This window comes from Silene latifolia, chromosome 4 (assembly GCF_048544455.1).
Source record: "Silene latifolia isolate original U9 population chromosome 4, ASM4854445v1, whole genome shotgun sequence".
Classification (NCBI taxonomy): domain Eukaryota; kingdom Viridiplantae; phylum Streptophyta; class Magnoliopsida; order Caryophyllales; family Caryophyllaceae; genus Silene; species Silene latifolia.
Genome location: NC_133529.1, coordinates 30,205,754 through 30,226,248, shown reverse-complemented (window position 1 = coordinate 30,226,248; position 20,495 = coordinate 30,205,754). Strand labels below are relative to the sequence as shown.

The 20,495-nt window shown below is 36.1% G+C and overlaps 2 protein-coding genes across 2 annotated transcripts; both read left to right on the top strand.

The window, feature by feature from the left end:
* The first annotated feature begins 579 nt into the window (after positions 1-579).
* Positions 580-1,317, top strand: LOC141651310 (uncharacterized). The gene has a single exon (XM_074459028.1). The coding sequence runs from the start codon at positions 580-582 to the stop codon at positions 1,315-1,317; it is 738 nt and encodes a 245-aa protein (XP_074315129.1).
* Positions 1,318-8,587: 7,270 nt separating this feature from the next.
* Positions 8,588-18,431, top strand: LOC141653374 (kinesin-like protein KIN-14C). The gene is made up of 22 exons (XM_074461108.1): positions 8,588-8,819; positions 9,744-9,888; positions 9,975-10,132; positions 10,438-10,548; positions 10,799-10,946; positions 11,081-11,205; positions 11,283-11,366; positions 11,723-11,800; positions 11,889-11,981; positions 12,074-12,103; positions 12,407-12,907; positions 12,982-13,063; positions 13,151-13,246; positions 13,363-13,539; positions 13,719-13,825; positions 13,902-14,080; positions 14,250-14,414; positions 15,596-15,849; positions 15,961-16,124; positions 16,728-17,092; positions 17,863-17,957; positions 18,060-18,431. The coding sequence occupies exons 2-22, from the start codon at positions 9,810-9,812 to the stop codon at positions 18,125-18,127; spliced, it is 3,159 nt and encodes a 1,052-aa protein (XP_074317209.1). The 5' UTR covers positions 8,588-8,819; positions 9,744-9,809; the 3' UTR covers positions 18,128-18,431.
* Positions 18,432-20,495: the final 2,064 nt, after the last annotated feature.

Genomic DNA, 20,495 nt, shown 5'->3' with positions numbered 1-20,495 from the left:
GAGAAATCAGCAATAAGTCAAGCAATGGCATTGAGCTATCGAAATGGAAAACTCAAGCATGGGTATATCAATGAACTAATCGTTCAGTTTGGGGTGACAAGGCTCACATTTAGCACAATTTGGAAGGATGTACGTGAACAACTAAAGGCGGGAAAGGTGATAAACGTGGCCAGAAAATACAAGGGAAGCAAGGCAACAAGGTTCATTGATGTCGAGAAGGTAAAAATTATTGAACTTAAAGATAGAATGTGTCTTAAAGATTTAGCATTTGGTTTAGGCCTACCCATCACCACGGTTTGGAGATTAGTTAAGAAAGGTGAAATGAAAAGTCATACTAGCGACATTAAACCATCTTTAACTGCACAAAACAAAATAACTAGGTTGCATTGGGTCTTAAGTACGATAAGTGCAAGTTCATTAGGTGGAAATTTAATTTTTGATGCCATGTAATATGTTGTTCACATAGATGAAAAGCATTTTTATTTGACTAGAGTCACTACAAGGTACTACTTGTTGCCAAATGAAGAAAAACCACATAGAACATGTCAATAAAAGAGGTTTATAACTAAAGTTATGTTTATGACGGCCGTTGCAAGGCCTAGATATGATGAGGATAGTGGTGTATTATTTGACGGTAAAATTGGTATTTTTACATTCATATATGAAGTGGAAGCAATGAGGTCAAGCAAGAATAGAGAAAAGGGGACTTTGGAAGTAAAACCCATTGAAAGCATAACCAAAGAGGTTGTTAAGCAATGCCTACTTGAGAAGGTCATCCCCGCAATCAAAGCTAAATGGCCTCTAAATGCAAGTGGAAATATATGGATACAACAAGACAATGCCAAACCCCATATTTCACCAAAAGACTTAGATTTTCTAGAAGTTGCCAAGTCGGATGGGTTTGATATGGAACTAATTTGTCAACCCCCAAATAGTCCAGATTTAAACATTTTAGACTTAGGATTTTTTAGATCCATTCAAAACCTTCAACATAAGAAGTCATCTAAGTCTATACTTCAACTTGTGGATGTGGTTGGTAGAGCTTATGATGAGATTGATAATGAGAAGTTGCAATTTGTTTGGGTTTCACTACATGCATGTATGAATGAAATATTAAGGGATGAGGGTGGTAATTCATACCCAATTCCACATGTTGGGAAAAAAAGGTTAGATAGGGTTCAATTGCTTGAAAATAAAGTCAAACCCGACATGGTCTGCTTAGAAAGGGCACTACATGTATTGGAGAACATGAACAATGACACCCAAGAACCAGCAGAAGTACAAACAACAACACAACCCAACAACCAGCAGCAGTAGAAGCATAATGGGTTGAGAAAAGGCTATTTTTTGCAAGCAAGCATATGAAAAGCAACAATCAGCAGCAAAGGGCTGTATTTTTTTGTAAGTAGCTAACAACCAACTAGAAGTTTTTGTAAGTAATTAAGCACTAATGACAGATTGGAAGTTTTTGTAAGTACTCAACTATGGAATGGAATGTGTGATATGTTGGTTAACCTACATTTCATGGTTTATATTTAAGTTTCTTAACTATAGTAGAAATTTCTGAAAATTTCACATACACAGTTAAACAAATTTTATGAAATGTGAACAATTAACAGTAAACATCAATTGCTAATGGTCGATTGAAAAAAAATTAAAAGTAAACAACGATAACATTAAACAAAACAGAACAGGCGATTAACAGTAAACATCAATTTCTGAAAATGTCAAACAAAACAAGCCAAGCAAAACAGGCGAAACAATACAAACTCTGGACGATTGACAGGCGAAACAACACAAGCATGCCATCAATTAATCCGATTGAAATATAACTAGAAAAAAACCCTAAACCCCAAATAAAAACAGAAACAAAACATGCGAAACAAAACAGCCAACTTCAATTAACAGTAAGAATAAAAATAAAAACAAAAAAAAATTGGGATAAAGAAATCATACCAGATTAATTAAGGTCGGATTTTGTTTTTTTAGTAGGAGGATGAGACGACACCTCGTCTTCAGAGCTTGTTTCCTTCGGTTTCTTACGTTTACAGAACTGCCTATTCCAAGCCGAGTCCGAATCAAGAGATCCTTCGTAGACAACCAAGGATCCGTCATCATAGCCAACATAATCACCATCCTCATTCAACCAACACCCTTTATAACCTCTAAACCCAGGCCTTGACAATGTAAATGTTGCCTCGGATGAAATTTTATCATCACTGTTTGTATCTGGACCCGAAATATCCTTAAAAAATTCGTCGGGATCGATATCGTTGATATCCATACCCTCCCACCGATTACGGCCTACTGCAACCTTCTCCTTAACTTCAACTTTCTCCTTCCCTTCAACTTCATCATCCTTCTTCTCGGATTCAACCTTGCATGTCACAGATTTCAGAGATTTAGAGGAAGACATGGGTTTTTGTGGAGACGATAAGAAATCTATGGAAATAAGAGTTTAATTAATGTCAAATGTTTGGAAATATGGCCGTTTTATGAGTGAAAAAGAAGGGAGATAAGGAAATTTGTGGAAAGAAGAAGAAAATGAGGGGAGATCTGAGAGAGATGATTGAAAGGAGAGGGAGAGGAGAGTGAGGACGGCTTTGAGTGATAGGGTTTAGGTAGGTTAGGTTATAAATTAGAGAGGGGCAATATTGTTTATTTCATGTAAAATGTTAGACTAAATTAGAAATGTATAGAAATGAATGGAAAGCCCATTAAAGGAATATGTATAGGAATGAATGGAAAGGAGGAAGTATAAGATTAGCATCTTAAATTCCTAACATGCCTATGTATGATTTCTTGTGAAGAAGTGTGAATAGAAGTAATGGTTAGTCAAAATATGTTTTGATAATATCATCTATGCATCCACAGTTCAAAAGTCTTATTGCTCAAACTAAACACTTGTCATCAAGCACTTAAGATTATTAAGAACATGACAAATGTTAAATTGGTAAATTGATTTGTTAGAAATTTTGATTAAACCAAATACCACAATAGAGTTAACCCTTGTGAAGGATTAACTAAGAATGTATATGAAGATAAGTCTTCATCAAGTAGAAATTCTTGAAGTCAGTGGGAGCAATAAGAAGTAAGTACCTATCTTAATTGTTAAGGATAGAACTAGACTCGAAAGAGAAGGTGTTAAACACTAAAATAGAGACAAACCCCAAATAAGTAAAGATCTAGGAAGTTGGTCGTGTAACTCCAACATATTCCTTCCTGAATATCTATGACATTGACATTGCATTCTTGCCAATTACCACATCATGAGTAATTGATACAAATTTGTGGATTTCATTGTGATATTTGGCATTATCGTGTGACGACTCGCAAGAATAAGTTCAGAAATTTGCATGAATGGAGCTAGGGTAGTTGCCATTTCATCCATGAACATATGAATGTTGTAGCGTACTCATTTTAGTTTTGTATTTAGAATGTACCTCAATAATTGTTATGATGTACACTAAATAAGAATATAATTCATGTTTTTGTATAAAACACAAGGGGTTTCTCTATTATGCAATTAAAACAAGCGCTGTGCCCTAACATACCACGATTAAGTTTATAGTGAGACCATACAAATCAAGGTAATTATATTCAAACTAGAGATAAAATGTCATATATATACAAGACTCGAGTTGGTGATCCCAAATTATTTCTCATTTCTCGATTGAAAGTCGCATTAAAACTAGTTTTGACTAGTATCCCACACCATTTGATTGTGAATCTCATGAAATGTGCGAATCTTGTATTCAAAGCAAGATGTTTCGTGACTTTTCTTGAAAAGTATAGCGAATAGAATAAGATATTCACCTAATTACACTTTAATGTGTATGGTCGAATATATTTTCAATCTGAGAAGGTCATTAATACTTCTTCTCTTTTACCGACGAACTGGGTAGATACTTGGTATCCACTTAATAAGGTAAGAAGAGAAATTCTTTGAAAAAATTCAATGAATTCTTCTTATGAAGTATAAAAACCAAAGTATTAGTACTTTGTTTAGAATGAGAACCATGAAGTAATGACTTTATTTTACACCAAATAGAGAGTGATATGGTATCACAAGTTCACTTTCATTACGATATGATTGAATCTTTACATTATAGTTGGAGGTAGTTTCTGTTATAAAATTTGTCTGGCATTTAAATTTTTCACTAATATAAAACATGGTTAAAACAATCATCTACTTTTCATATGAGATATGGTTAGGCATGGTACCTAAATTGTAGCTTGTTTCGACAGTAAACATGTGATCTCTCTTCCTACATGATCACGAGAACAAAGGGTTTGTGGCTCGTGATGCTGTCTATTAAAGAAAAGAGGATTATTTCTTAAAGATAGAGTGGGAGAAAATGTTCAAGAGCCACAAACTGAGAATAAAACGTAGGAAGATGTTCCTTCTTGGCAGGGGCGTCTCAACAATAATATAGGCCCAGTGCTCCGCAACAAAATGAGGCCCCAAAAATTACATTTAAAACTTTATATAGCTGATAAATATATTGTCGATTTTTCATTTGCTAAAAAACAAAAGCATAGAAGTAAAATTTGATAACATCATCAATTTATTCAACACACTATAATTGCATCTCTTGTACTTGTTAATTATACTCCTCTTTTTTACCTGAAAATTATCCTCCTTCGAGCTTTCCTTGAAGCAAAGATTATGGTCACTTGGTCAGATTGTCAAATTAAAAACCGCAATTCATAAACAGCCAGCCAAACCTTAACTCAATATTCAATCATAAATTATGGTCTTTAGATAATTAAAAGATGAAACAAATAATAATATAATTGTTAAATAAATAAATTAAAACGAAAAACTCATAAGATTAAAAGAAAAATTCACCTGCGATTTCTCCCTCATTACACTTTTGACTAGAAATTTGTGAATTTGTATTGATTTATTTTTTTAAAAATAGCTAGAACTTTGGGTAATAATCTGATTGAATGAAAAATTGAAAGAATACAAGTGATTAGTGTGAATTTGGGAGAGATATATAATCAAAAATAAGGAAATTTAATTATTTTGGGTATGAGATTATTGGGAATCTTAATGGCTATCTTGGGAAGGAGAAGTCTATGCTTGATTGAAGGATTGATTAGGTTAAGCGTATGAAATCAATTATACGGAGAAGATTTTAAGATTTTTTTTTTCTTTTAAAAAAAAATTACTGAGTTTACACAATCTTGGGCCCAAATTTTGGAGGCCCGGTTCGTGGGCTCAGCCTGAACCGGCCCATAGCCGCCCCTGCTTCTTGGTCAAAATCAGTAATTATTTCTTCGAAACCTAAAGTGGACAGGAGTCATGTTATTTTTGAAAATAACAAACCTGTAACTTATTAAGATGCTTTATCTAGTTTCAACTCTGAAAAAATCCGAATTGAACATAAACATCAAGAAGTTTCTATGACTTGGTTGATTGGTGGTAAGAGATTTACACCAAAGTGCAACGCTTCGTTAAAATTCGAATTTCATAATATTTGACTGTTGGATTTTAAAATCATTTTGCATGAGTTTTGTAAATCGCAACTATCCTAAGGTAGGATACGAACTTAAGAAGAAATCTAGTCAAGGAGTTGAATGGTGTGTTTCTGTTATGTAATAAACTTTTCTCGATTTGTCGAGTAGTTCTGTTTATACATGGAGTTTAGTGGGAGTAAAGTTGTGTTACTAGTCTTATATATGAACGACATATTGATCATTGTGAATGATGAAAGACTTAGGAGAAGAATAATACATCTCTAAGGTATACAGACCTATAAAGATAGATCTAAGAGGATATTAGAGTTAAAATGAATATTCTTATATTGATAAGAGTCTTGACAAGTTCAAAGGTGTTGAACATGTAGAAATTGAATCCACATGCTTCCGCTGCGGGATTAATTCATTACGCTAAAATGTATTAACATTCTTAAACTTCGTATACCTGGAGTATGACGAGAAGTTACAAATCGAATCTTTGAGAGAAGTCTCTATATAGCCACATAGTTCATTAGTTAGTACTCAGGAAGTACTAAAGATATAAAGCTAAGCATTTAGAAATGAGATGGATTTATGTGCAAGGAGTTACACAAAAATCATATTCTAAACACATAAGCATGGTTAGATAACCATCTTGGCTATATTATTTAAGGAGGATATCTGCTAGAAACGTCCTAGGCAGTTGAACAATGAGATATATACAACATAAATTGAGTACACTTGCAATAATGAGATATGCAAGAAGGAAGGGATGATATTAGGATTCGATTTTGTGAATTGGAGGAACTATGGTAGTTCGTTCGAATAACCGAAGGTCCTATCCCTACTCACTGTGAAGACAGTAGGAGCTATTCTAAAGCAAAATAGCCTATGTTTAGATTGGATCTAGACACATATACTCAAAAAGTTTTTATAATAAAGATTATACATAACAAAGGGAAAAAGTATATAGTAAAGTTAGTAAAGTGCAAAATGTTGCTAAGACTTACTAATCAAGGCCTTCTCATAGGCTTAGCATGATGTGTCATGCCATTTCAATTAAATTGAGATGATCAACTATATACGAGATTAAAAATGAATTATAGATTATGTAGTAATTGATATTGTATCAATTTTACATATGTGATAATGCACTCATCGTTTGAGTTTTATTCAAAACTCTTTTCTTTAATGCTTTGTTTTTCCAAAATAGGTTGTAGAGACAATCATGAACCCTATTAAAGTGAACTGGATTAACATAATCTTCGCCTCTAGTCACTTATATGAGGTGACGTCTCCTAGTCACTAGAGTGTGAGTCGATTGATGGCAAGTTCAAGTGCCATAGGGTCATAAGGGATGACTAATCGATCACATAGGCAGACTGTATGGGACACTCTGTCGGGCAGTGACCGCTTATAGAGTTCTGACAATTTTCTATAGCCTGGTCGTGGCGAGAGCTACTATAATATTCTTTTGAGTCAATTCTTTGACTAGAGATTGTTCGCCCAAGTCGGCACAGTTTCTGATTGACTTTGATTTTTGCCCCAAGCCATTCTGTCAAAAGGGGTGAGTGTGTATCTTTTGGGTCATGATGAACTGTGGGTGTACGAAGGGAATAGTGCGATAAGAATTGTCCACCCCTTGTCAGGGTTATTTGAAATATCAAGGCCACTCGAGGAGTAGTGAACTGAAAATACGTGGCCACGCTCGGAAAGTATCTACGGTAGATAATTCCTGGTTGACAGACGATTCTCTCGGATCGAGGAAACCACTCTAGATATGATCAAATGCAAGTACGACCTGCAAGACACCTTGCATTGAGTGGGAGATGATGTAATAGGACAAGAGAATTGGTGACGCACACTTGTCTCGGACAAGTGGGAGATTGTTGGACTAAGTGTCCTCAACAATGGTGCGATCACATTATTGAAACTCATGATAAGAATATGTAAGGGATGATTCAATATATATAGTCAACTGATCAACATTAATCGGTAATGATTAGCTAACTAGAGTTTGACATTATTGTCGTTTGACGGTGGTGGTCAGTTGATCCTTTAAGGTCACATCTAAAGGACGATTCCCTCAATTGTAAAGTTAATCGATTGTATGACGATACAAATTGATTAAATCCTTAAATTGAACAAATTGGTATATATAAGAGAGAATATTATATCTTATTGTAATATGATTAAATGAGATTCAATTTAGTAATTAAAAGGTTATATTACTAAAATTGATTATTGTTTATAAAATATTTGAGATAAGAGTAATTAGTTAGTTATAATTACAAAATGTTGTAGATTATATTAACTAGTCTTAATGTGACCCATTTTATATACATGTAATCGAGAATTACTTGTTAATTTGTTAAATGTGATTTTATTTAATATATAATGATATTTAATTTGTTAAATATGCATTATTATACCTAATGACATGTTACATGTCACATGTCACACATATTACAAATGACAAATGGCAAAAATAAAATGGTGTCCATTTTAAGTAATGGTGTCCATTTTAAGTGGCCAAAACTGGTTTATGTAAGGGTTAGTGAGTGATTATTTTATGCTAATTGGAACATAATGATGACCCTATTGCATGAAAGATACCTACACCTATTCTAGCTTTTCTTGTGAAGAACAAAAGGCAAAATTAGGAAGAAAAATTGGACTACCCTATGTGCCAAAAACCGGTTGCCCCTCTATACACTAACAAGAGAATTGTTCTCATTTTGCATGATAATTCTTATGCTCAAAGCAAAGAATAATTTAGATCATCAATTAAATGAGTTTAATTAGAGGGTTAATTGAATCCTTTCATGACCCGCCCAATTCCAATTCCAATTCCAATTCCAATTCCATGAGTTCCCAAACGCCAATGAGAAATTGAAATGCGGAATCGAATTCCATGTGATCTCCAAACGAATTTTTGGAATTGAATTTGCAATTGAATTCAAACATTTTAATTTTTACAATTGAAATCATGAAAATGAAATCAATTTTGGGTATCCAAACACTACCTTAAATAAATTGAATTGAGTTAAGCAACATATGAGTAGGTGCTAATTTGTTGGTCAATGACTTAATGCAAAACATGAAGTTGATATCTAAACACAACCACCGGCCAAAAAAACAGTAAAAAAATCATGGAAGTGCAATTGAGTGAAAAGACCACAAAGTTAGTGGAGAGAAACTTCCTTGGCGCAATCAAAGTAACACATAATAAAATATTAATAAAAAACATTCATATTTGACACAATTCAACGGTCTCTACTCTCTACTCTTGTTATTTCCTTATGTTTCAATCATCATACGCCATTTCTACTACGAACTCTTCTTCATTTCTGGTATTTTAATTTTAATCTCTTTATTGTTTCTTCTTCTTATTTTGTTTTTATGTTTTTCTTTAGTTCAGTAGACTTTTTTCTTCATGCTTATCTTTTTGTTATTTTGATCGTCTAATGTAAACCAATTTCTTTGACTTAATTTATGTACTTTTAATAATTCCTTGATTATGGGTTGCTTTTTTTTTTTATTTGGTGTTGAAAATGGTTGCATGGGAGCATGTAGAGCCCAAATTTTAGTTGCGGAACCAGGATTTGTAGTTAGGGGTATGGAAACAATGCGGGGGACGAATGGGTAATACTGTAATAAGGTAAACCTGAAAAAAGTTGGAAACTTTTTACGTTTTAGTGAAAGTTTCAGAATTTTTATTGTCAAATGGGCGACTTTCCCTGGTAGCCCCCCTTAGTTCCGACACTGTAAATGGGTGTTTTGGGTGGTGATCTTAATTTTTCGTGCAGTGGAATTGGTTTTTATAGGTTGTCAATGCTGCTAGTCTGCTACCCTTTGCATCTAAGTCCAAGTGATCGAATGATCACTGCTGACTTCTATTCTGTTTTAGTTTTAGTATGTCGATTAACATTGCTAAGAACATAGATGAGCTTAATTTTGATTTTCAATTAAAAGTAGCTAAAAAAGGTTTAGTTTACTGGTTCGGATGTCATGACTCATGATTATAGTTTGCTCTACTAACTAGATTTAGCTTCGCTAACTGTTTTTCCACCATCCAACACCAGATGGGAGTACCACTACTCTATACTGTTTGTTCTTTGAGTCTGAAATGAAGACATGAAGCCGCGATAAACATTAGAAATTCAACCTTGTCATGTGTGTATATTTTCCATGAATGAGCCTTTTGACCCCGTGGATCAAAAGGGTCAAGATGCTTTTCACAGGTCGGCATTAACCCATTGCATTTGTGTCTACAGGATGTTGACATTGCGATTCTGGTATAATAATACAACAATTCGCCTCTCAAAAGTAGTTTAAAGTGAATGATGAGCACAAGCCCTAGGTTTAATGTTAAAGGGAATACTTTCGAAATGGTATCCAGTCTGAATTTTGATGCTGAGGGTAAGGAAATTTGTTATGCCTTTTCTAGCTTTGATCTGTCGTTTGTTTGACAGTTTGAGTTTACTGAACATGATTTTAACGCGCAGTCCAACAACGAATGACCTTAGTTGAGTGGATAAACTCTGCAGTTCCACATTTGTATCTTTCCGTAAAGGCTTCAGATGAAGACTTCAGAGCATCCTTACTAGATGGTGATATATTCTCTCAGATTTTACAGAAGCTCAAATACAGTTTTGCTGATGAGGTGATTCAGAATTTCAGATGTTCCTTTTTGATTGTCATGTCGGATATTACCTCCACCCCAGATTTATTATCCTCATTTGAATTTTGGAAGTTAAATGTCGAAAGAGAACAAGGTAAAATTGTCATGTTTGATTTATCAAATACGGAGTAACTTTTTTCATCTTATCAGTTTTAAAAAGATGCAACTGTTACAAGTGCTGAGAAAGTTACGGTAAAAGTCAAATGAGGAAAAATAGGAAATGAGATGGAAGGAGAATACAATCTCTATGTACTTCAAATTTTTACGAATGTACCAATCTTCTGTAGGGAGATGATTCTACTCCGTCAACAGAGTCCAGAAGAAGAAAAGTTCAACGGTTCATTGCAGCCATGTCTGAGTTGGGGCTGCCAAGTTTTGAAATAACAGACTTAGAGAAGGTATCCAGTTTTATTAAAATTAATTGTTTTATGAATACATAAGATTCACTACATGATCACAATTATGTGAAGGTTTCGAATATGTTATACGGAGTAGAAGTTTTTCTTATTGTTGCAAACAGACGAACGATGTTACCTAGTGCCTCACTACGCCTGTGGCAGGAATTGTGAGTTGGCTGGAAGAAATCGTACCTTGTTGTTGCCTTCTTCAGCTACCATTATCTATTCTTTGTGTATCTTTATTGTGAAGGGATCTATGAGGCCTGTTATGGATTGCCTTTTAGCACTCAAAGAACATACAAGGCGACAATTTGGGAGCCCAGTCTATAAAACCATGGGTGGGAGACCAGCTCTGTCGGAGATAAAATTTGAGCGTTCTTATAGTCCTCTTTCACCAGGTTTGGTTCTCGCCGTCTAATAAGCTAAAAAATTTAATCCAATTTCCCATACTGCCACTAATATGTTTTGTCCATTTACAGTGCAAGCTATCTTTGACTTTGTTCTACAACTATCTCTTTGCCTCTTAATGTAGAGTCACCAACTATGCTTCTGCATGGTGGAAATAAGTTCCATGAAGTGTTTCAGATGAAACAAGGATTTTATGCTGATCTTCCGGCGACTAAAATTTCAGAAATGATAAAGTCAAACAGCTTAGATGTAAGTTCTTCTTACGAGCAAATATTTGCAATCAAAATCATTGTCTATAGCTGTAAACTATTATTTCTTCTGTACAGAATGCTCCAACTCAGTCTCTTCTGAGTGTGATCAATACGATTTTGGATGAAAGCATAGATAGAAAGAACGCTGCAATACCTCAAGTATGTACATATCTACTCCCTCAAGCTATTGGTGGAATTTTTTTTCTCATTCATTAACCCAATGCCTCAAGGGCTCCGGGAAATGACAGAATGGGGTTGGGTGTAAGCAGCCTTGTGTCTTAACAAAGAGTGGTTGTTTCCAAATGACTTGTAATAAAAATTGCGTTAAGAATAACAATGAAGACTGCTACTTCACACCAAAAAGAACCGCAACAAGTTTAGGGAGTTTTGGTTCCATCATACGGAGGGAGTCGTTTCAATACTATCATATGATCTTATAGCCTTATAGATAGTGTGAAACAGTATACATGATCTAATGTTTCTATTGTTTTTTCTTCCTGCTTTGCTTCTTACAGCGTGTAGCATACCTGTTGAGGAAAGTTGTGCAGGAAATTGAGCGACGGATAGCAACCCAAGCAGAGCATCTGCGTACTGTAATGTGATTTTTCATGCTATTTTTATGCAGCTAATTTTTGCTGTTTGTTCACCAAATTTTACTACTGAATTGTTTTTTCTGTATAGCAAAGTAATCTTTTTAAGGCTCGTGAAGAGAAGTACCAGTCTCGTATCAAGGTGCTTGACGCTCTTGCCAAAGGGACTAGTGAGGAGAGTGAGGTATTTCCCACGCAATTTATTTCATCTAGATATTTTATCAGATTGTATTTGTATATGACCCTCTTCCTGTGATATAATCTTTGTATTTACAGATTGTTATGAACCAGCTCAAGCATATGAAGGTATACCTAAACTCAGTGTCAGTCTTAGAAAATTTTGTTTCTGGCTTTCTGCTGCCCCGTAAAAAAAATATATATTTGAAGCTGTTACGGAGTATTATACAAGAGTGTGAAGCATATATTTTTTCAGTAGAAACAACAAGCAAATTGCAAAGAAAAAAACTGGTTTAGGTTGCACACATGATGCACCTAAAGTCCTTCATGGTAGTTCCTCCAACTATATACGGGTTAAAGTTTTACCAAAACACCCTTTGCATCTGTGGTATAAATTTATTATTTTGGTCCCCCAATGTATGGATGGTACAGTATGAGAGAAGCAAGATGGAGGAGAATAAAAGGTCCCAACAACAGGATATGGAGGAGAAGAAAAGGTCAGAACAGAAACAGATCGAGAAGAAAAGGTATGAACAGGAGTTCATGGAGGAACGGAAAAGGTTTGAACAGATGATGGAGGAGGAGAAGAAACGGTTTGAACAGATGATGGAGGAGAAGAAAAGGTTCGAAGAGCACGAGGCTAATAAGTTGAAAAAGCTGAGGGAGGAAACCAACATAGAGGTATCAATGCTGAAGCAGGAGCTTGAAACGGCCAAAAGAATGCATGAACTACGTTTCCAGGAACTGGAAACCGAAGCCCAACAGCTAAAATCTGAGTTAGAGAAGAAATTAAGGCAACAAGAGCAGATGTTGGAAGATTCAAAAGCAAAGATGAAAGAACTTGAGCTGGATTGTCAGTCTAAAAGTCAGAATTGGTCTACGAAAGAGTACATCTATGAAAAAGTTATGTCCCTTCAGCTGACTGGATTAGAGGTATGTATTTTAAAATGGTTTTTGACTTTGAAGACCAAAATCATTGTTTCTTGTTTTAACCTTGGATAGTTCAGGATCTAAGGCGTTCTTCAGCGTCCGTCAAGCAAGAAATGTTGACGACACAGAAAACTTATCTAGAGGAACTGAACCATGTAGGTAAGATGTGGGAGCTTCTATTACAGATTATCAACACCATTTAGATTTATTTTGATATTTATGTTTGTGTTGTTAAAAATATTTCAGGGGCAAAACTTAAAAATTTAGCTAAAGCAGCTCAAAGCTATCATGATGTGCTGAATGAGAACCGAAAATTGTATAATGAGCTTCAAGATCTGAAAGGTATATGGAAAAACCTGCGATGGAGTAACGTTTGTATCCATCCTTTTCGAATTCTATATATACGCATTATTTTGTATATGTCCTTTGCTTATTCTAATATATAATTGCTTGAGCAGGTAACATCAAAGTTTTTTGTCGAGTGCGGCCATTCCTTCCCGGGGAGAATCGGAAGCTATCAATTATACAGGAGGTAGGGGAACATGGAGAATTGATTATTGCAAATCCTGCTGGGCTTAAGGATTCAGAGAAGGCATTTAGATTCAATAAGGTTTATGGTCCTATGGCTTCTCAAGGTTTCATTTTCTTTTCACATTCTCAGATGTTATAGGCTCCATTTGAAATCTTTCACCTTGCAAAGTTATAATATGTCTTATGTATAGCAGTACGGTGCATTTTTTCAGTATGAAGGCTACTTGTTCTGTAATTTCACTGAGAAAAAATTTAAGTGGTTTCTTACATATGCAACTTGCAGCTGAGGTTTTCGCTGATACAAAACCATTGATCAGAACCATTCTTGATGGCTACAACGTCTGTATATTTGCTTATGGTCAAACTGGATCAGGGAAGACCTACACAATGGTAGTCTTTATTTCATCTTCCGTTGTTGGTGTTGATTCCTTGGTGAGCCTAAATCATTTCTTGTGGCCTGCAACAGAGTGGTCTTGATAATGCATCTAAAGAGGACTGGGGAGTCAACTATCGTGCTTTAAATGATCTTTTCCAAGTCTCAGAAGGCAGAAGGAACTTCTTTCTCTATGAAATAGCAGTTCAAATGATTGAAATTTACAATGAACAAATTCGAGATTTGCTCTCTAATGATGATCCTCACAAGAAATATCCTTTCCTGAAAGCTTTTGTTGCTACTCGTATAAGTTTGATTCATCTTTTTTTTCAATATGGATTTATAGCTGTAATACTGTCGTCATTGCTAATTTAGGATTCCGAAGAGGAGCAGATTTCATTGCTTTGTCAAACTGATCCATTTTTTCCATAACTTGCACACGCTTGGGATTATGTCAACCCCTCAACCTCATGGGCTTACTGTACCTGATGCAAGCTTGCATCCGGTCAGATCGAGTGAAGATGTCATACAATTGATGAACACGGGGCTAAAAAACAGGTCTGTGGGCGCCACTGCAATGAACGAAAGAAGTAGCCGGTCCCACAGGTGTCTACACATTCTCCATTGGACTTTTCTCTTACCGTCTTATATACTACTCTCTCAGTTCCGTTTCTTATATCCTTTACTAATAGGGTTATTTGTGAAGAAAATGTGTTAAAATAACCATGATACCCCTTGATTTAGAGCGTATATTGATATGAAGTTCAAAAGGGTGATTTTTTTTTTTTTTTTTTTTTTTTTGGTGAAATGTGAGAATATTATAATAAATGAAATCAATGTACACCGGAATAGGAGCAAATCAGCATCCAAATAACATCAATTCCACGAATTTCATTCTTTTCAACCAATATAAGTCTGCAATCCTTATCTGCTGTTTGATACAACCCCTTATCCTTGCTTTCATCCCCTCAATAACCCGCTTAGCAATCCCTTCAGGTCTGTCAACCACCACATCCACTCTGCATTTATTCCGCTGGTGCCATACTTGGTATATGGCATCCATAACCACTGCGGTCTGAACCCCTCGTTGGACTTTTGACCCTGCCCTGTGTGCACACAACTCCAGTAGGTTGCTCTCAGGAATACTGCACCCAGTATCCTGGCTCAGAGTCTGTATAACCTTCTTGCTGTATACATAAGCAAAGAAAAGATGGCTTTGAGTTTCTGCATGCTGACCACATAGATAGCACCTGTCATCAACTTCCAGTCCATACAGCACCAATTTGTTGTTAGTGTGTAACGCCTCATGAGTAAACAGCCAGCGTAAAAATTTATGTTTATGTATGCTCCATCCATGTGTTCCATACCACGCCATACCAACTGACCTGTGGCCTGGTGCCTTTGAGCCAGTTATAGCAACCAGCAGGAGTGTAACCTTCTGTCTGAACACTCCACTTCCCATTTACAAAGCCAGCAGAGATATCCTGTTGCACTTTGCATATTCCCTCCATACCCAACTGGAATTGGCACTTGGTTTGTAGTCCATCCATTCCTGCCCCCTTAAATAATTTTGAATTTTTGATTCACCCAGTGAACCCAAATAGAGTCCTTATCAGCTACCCAGTCTACCAACCATTCAAAAGGGTGATTTTGGGTGTGATTCTTATTTAAAAAGCGTACAGAAACAAACGGGCAACTAATTTGGAACAGATGAGAAAGGAAATGAGGCCGAAAGAGTGAAATGTCCGGACTATTGCCTTACATTCTAATGTCTATTATATGTGCAGTATCGTTACCATCCACGTTCATGGAAAAGATCTAAAGTCTGGTGCTACGACGCATGGTAGTCTTCATTTGGTAGATCTGGCTGGTAGTGAGAGAGTTGTTAGGTCTGAAGCAACTGGAGATAGGCTGAAGGAAGCACAACATATTAATAAATCATTGTCTTCTCTTGGCGATGTAATATTTGCACTTGCTCAGAAAACCCCCCATGTGCCATATAGGAATAGTAAACTTACTCAGGTTCTTCAGACTTCTCTAGGTAATTTACTTCTTTCCTTGCTTTTTATATAGCTTCAGGGTTTTCCAACCTGGACATTTTAGCTTACGTTTTCCCACTTTTGTTCTTGAACAATTGCCGTTAATATTTCAGGTGGTCGAGCAAAGACACTTATGTTCGTTCAGTTGAATCCTGATGTGAGCTCATATTCAGAAACATTAAGCACCTTAAAATTTGCTGAAAGAGTATCTGGAGTCGAGCTGGGTGCTGCTCGAAATAATAAAGAAGGAAAAGATGTTAAGGATCTTACGGAACAGGTAATTATTTAAAACCTTCTTGATGAGTTTCACACTTTCACTTCAATTGCTTATCGAGTACTATTTTCTTAAATAGCTTGCTTTTAATTTTGAGACTACGATTTTCTCAGTTCACTCTGGGCTATTCTCCTTTTCTCACACTCCCTCCATGCTAGCGTAGTCTCTAATACATGCGACCCCGTTTACCCCGCCATGTGACCTTGGTGCACTAAGGTCATGTTGTTATTGTAAAGAGAGCTCAGCCACATAGGCAGTTTTGAAGCTGACGAGTATTGAAGCTAGGTCATGGATTCCACTCCTAAATGACTTCATTAGCTAGCTTTTGGAAGGTATTGGTAAATCGGAGGGATAATTATTTTGATGATGGAAACAGTATATTTTGCATGTGCAAAGGTTCATCTCTTCTGCGGTTAACAACCAGGGCTTTTGCTCAGTTACATTAATCTGATATGTTCAGTCAAACATGAGCTTTGCTCTATGGTCGTGAAGGATATATGCTTCACCCGTACTGTATTTCCCCGTCTCTCGTCTCACAGGAAATTTGCTCTTTGTTTGGATGGAAGGAAAGGGAGGGAAGGATTAACGTTCATCTGAAACTTGCAGGTGGCATCTCTTAAAGATTCTGGGTTTGCCAGACGACCAGGAATTCTTCATAAATCTTTTGACAGTTTCTCAGATCATTTTGATCCTGGCTTTCAGCTTGCCTTTGAAGATTCTGAAAATGAAGGAATACGGTCATCAAGATCAATGAATGACTTGAAATGTCAAAAGAAGCAACCTGGTGGAACTTCGATGGATGACCATATGAAGGCCATGGCTGATGGCGATGGTGATCATGAAGATAGATTAAGCGAAACATCTGACAGCAACTTCTCTATAGCAACAGATCAATCTGATGCCACTATTGAATCAAACATTTCACAAGAACAATCCACATCAACTGATTCTCCAGAAAAGCGCGGAGAGAAGTATGTACTCTTCACTATTATCTGCTGCTTTTATTATGTACACTAATATGGCATTTCAAGTCTTCTTCCATATAGCTTTGGCTTTCATACATGTTCAGAATCTCTGACGATTTTGGTTTTAGGCTTGATTAGAATTTGGTTGAATTAGGGCGATACGTTCAAGAGTATGAGTAGACCTGTCGAAATTCGACCAGAATCCCAACCCATAAGAGTACATACCCACAATGTCTTTTAATCCGTTTTTTACCCACAATACCTCTTTTAATCCAATTTTTTACCCACAATAAGTCCAGATTAAGCAGAAAATGCGTTGATTGACAATTTGACATATATTTTGATGACTGAAGACATCTAAATTAAAATCTCACCCTTTATCTTCAAACAATACCAACTTTTGATCATACATTATCATCAAGACGAGATCATCCTAGTTCCTACGCAACTTTTTGGTGGCAGATGGTTTTTTCTCGTATTGGGCCGGGAATACTGTATGAACTAGTGACATGCACAAATACTTCCTTATCATTCTTATTTCTCCATGCTCGCTCGCACATCTACAATTTATCTTTCACGTGTGACCTATGGGTGAAGGGAAGGGACTGGTAAAGTGGTGGAGATGTTACCTTGTTACCCTATAGTGTAATTATAAAAACTTAAACTGATTGGTATTGATCATAAGAAATGAATGTAGAAAGATGATGGGTTTATACTTTATACTGAACAAATATTATGTTTCCGTTTTATGAGCGTGACATTGTTTTTATATGTAGGCCAAAAATATCTAAAAGACATTCACAGTCACCGAGAGCACCAGCAGGGGCATCTCGTTTGTCACAGGTTAAGCCTACATCGAGAGAAGCTTCAGGTACATAACGTCTTTTTTCCTGCCCCAGGAATATAATTTTGGTGTTTCCAACTCCCCTTTCCTCATCTATAGCCATTGATCGTCTTTTATTTTTCTTTGCAGTGCCAAAGAGACCTGGTAAAGGAAGCTCTTCTCAAGTCACGTCCGGTAGTGGCCGACGGTGGGTGTAAATTGTCTCTTGTTATTGTGCATATTTGTGGTTAATTTGTCCATTACCTAAAAAATCTTGATTGTATATACAGTACAGTAGCTTATAAGTTTGTCATTGTTTTGATTGTTGTATAGTGTGTCCAGAGACAACATGCATTTTGTTCACCAATTCTGCAAAATGCAGAGTTGTACGCATTCAACAAGGCGACATTTCTTTCTGATGATATGTTTTTTTAACTTGTAAGAACTAAGAAAGCAACAAGGGTAAATACCCTACGTCCTTTTTTAACTTTTTGCAAAAAGTGCAAATAATTGAGCTTCAAACTCTCTCAATTCAGTTAGGAATAGAGTTGTAATTGTACTTTGGCCTCATTGTTTTCTCTTAAAGCCCATTATGGGCCAATTTAATCCAATTCCATTCCTGGGTCGGCGACTCGGTATACCCGTTAGTGTGTTTTAGAAAGGATAATTGTAGGCACTGAGTCTTACTACTATTGAACATCTTTTCACATACATAGTGTAGCGTTGTAGAGAGAATTGTAAGATCTATCACGTACATATGAGAGGGTGATATTGAAAAACAGAATAACCTGCACGCTATAGTATAACAATGTCTTTAATTTTTAAGAACACCCACGTTAATGAACACATGCCTCTTATGTGTAGAAGAGTAGAGAAAATCTCCCGAAGTTCTCGATTCGTCGATAAAACTTAAAGGGTATATTTTAACAGTAAAAAAATCCAATAAAATGGAGTAACTTGTTTTGTTGTGTAATCTAGGAATGTTGAGTCATATGCTTCTGAGATGGATTAAAAGTCAATTAGTCATTCAGAAACTGTAAATTATGATTATAACTGTATTTCAAAAAGGGTTAATTGACAGGAATAATCCAAACTATGTGTCGTCTTCTCATAATAATCTAATCTTTGTTTTAACTGATAATAAACCATACTATTGCCACCATCTTCTGGTAACGATATGAATAACTGGCTACCTATTTAACAGGTTAACTTACTTCAATTTTTAATTTTTTTTAGTTGACTGACCCCTCCTCCTTCTTTATTACCCTCCCTATTCCAATTTCACCCACTCAACCTTCTTCCCCAGGATATCACCGCCACCATAAATGCCACAATCACGACCACCACAACCGCTAAGCTAACTAACGGCCTTCTTACATCGAGCACCATGACAACACAACCCATAATCATCCTGACCCCAAGTTAACGTTTGCCACCCAATTGAAATGGGGATCTAGGTTTTGGAAAATCACCCAAGATAGTGGAGGAGCGGTGGTCCATGGCGTCGATTAATTGACGACGAAGATAAAATATTACCAAATGATGGACAAGTCCACCTATTCCAATCCCAATCATTACTGTAAACACCCATATTAACATCATCTTATTACTGCAACCACACCAATAATTAGAACTCCATAAACTCTTGTTATTGAAATGCTTTATAATGACCCTTGAAAAATTGCCTCAAATTAACACTAATACAAGTATTAGCAGAAGCAAGATTTGTGAGATTTGGATAAAGATTGTGTATTTTGAGAAAAAGGGTGGAAAGAAGTGGATACGGTTGTTGGCTGGGGAAGTGGGATTGTACGCGCCATGCTTGTTCGGTTTGCGACCACCATTTTTGTTGAGTTTTGAGCTTTGTTGTTTATGTCGGTGTGGCTTTAGGTTCGTGAGGAAGGACAGGAGAAGATAGATGATACGGAGTAATATATTTCAGGTTGTCAACTTGCCTTCGAGATATGAATCATATGATGCACGCTTTTCTCACTTTTACGGTTGTGGTGGTGCTTGATGTGCGGTGGTGGTGCTGTACGGTGGAGTGTGATGGGGAAATGGGTGACAAAGTATGTGGGAGAGGCAGTGAAGGGAAGGAGATGGTAAATTGATGTAGCAGGTCATCTTAACCTGATTTAGAAGGTCAAAATTAAGCTAGTTCATTTTGAGAAGGGAGTATTCAAAGTTGGGTTTATTTTTGGTTAAAATGTAGTTCGGTTTAATCTGAGAAGATGGGTAATAGTTTGGATTATTCCTATAAAATAACCCTTTCAAAAATGGAAAAAAAAGGTACAAAGGGAGATTTAATACTTGGATAGACAGCAGGTGACAATAGTGACATGAAAGAGAAGAAGCGACAAAAGTCTGAGAGGGGCAGCTGGCAAAGCATAAAGTAAAAGCCAGCAAACCAAAGCACAATAAATAACAAAAGGGTAAAAATTAATAATAAAGGCAAAAGACAGTAGAATCTAAAGCCATACTCTACTCTTTACAGTGACCAACTACCAAGATCAATCAACAAGAAAAATAAAGAAGTTGTCAAACCCCAGGAGGACATATTAAATTCTTTAAATAAAATCATTGTCA

What these genes read in the sequence shown, in the direction of transcription:
- LOC141653374 (XM_074461108.1), top strand. Translation starts at nt 9,810, where the DNA reads ATGATGAGCACAAGCCCTAGGTTTAATGTTAAAGGGAATACTTTCGAA. An exon ending in AATACAGTTTTGCTGATGAG is followed by an intron (nt 10,133 to 10,437) that starts GTGATTCAGAAT and finishes AATCTTCTGTAG; the next exon opens with GGAGATGATTCTACTCCGTC. An exon ending in TTATAGTCCTCTTTCACCAG is followed by an intron (nt 10,947 to 11,080) that starts GTTTGGTTCTCG and finishes CTCTTAATGTAG; the next exon opens with AGTCACCAACTATGCTTCTG.
- LOC141651310 (XM_074459028.1), top strand. Translation starts at nt 580, where the DNA reads ATGACGGCCGTTGCAAGGCCTAGATATGATGAGGATAGTGGTGTATTA.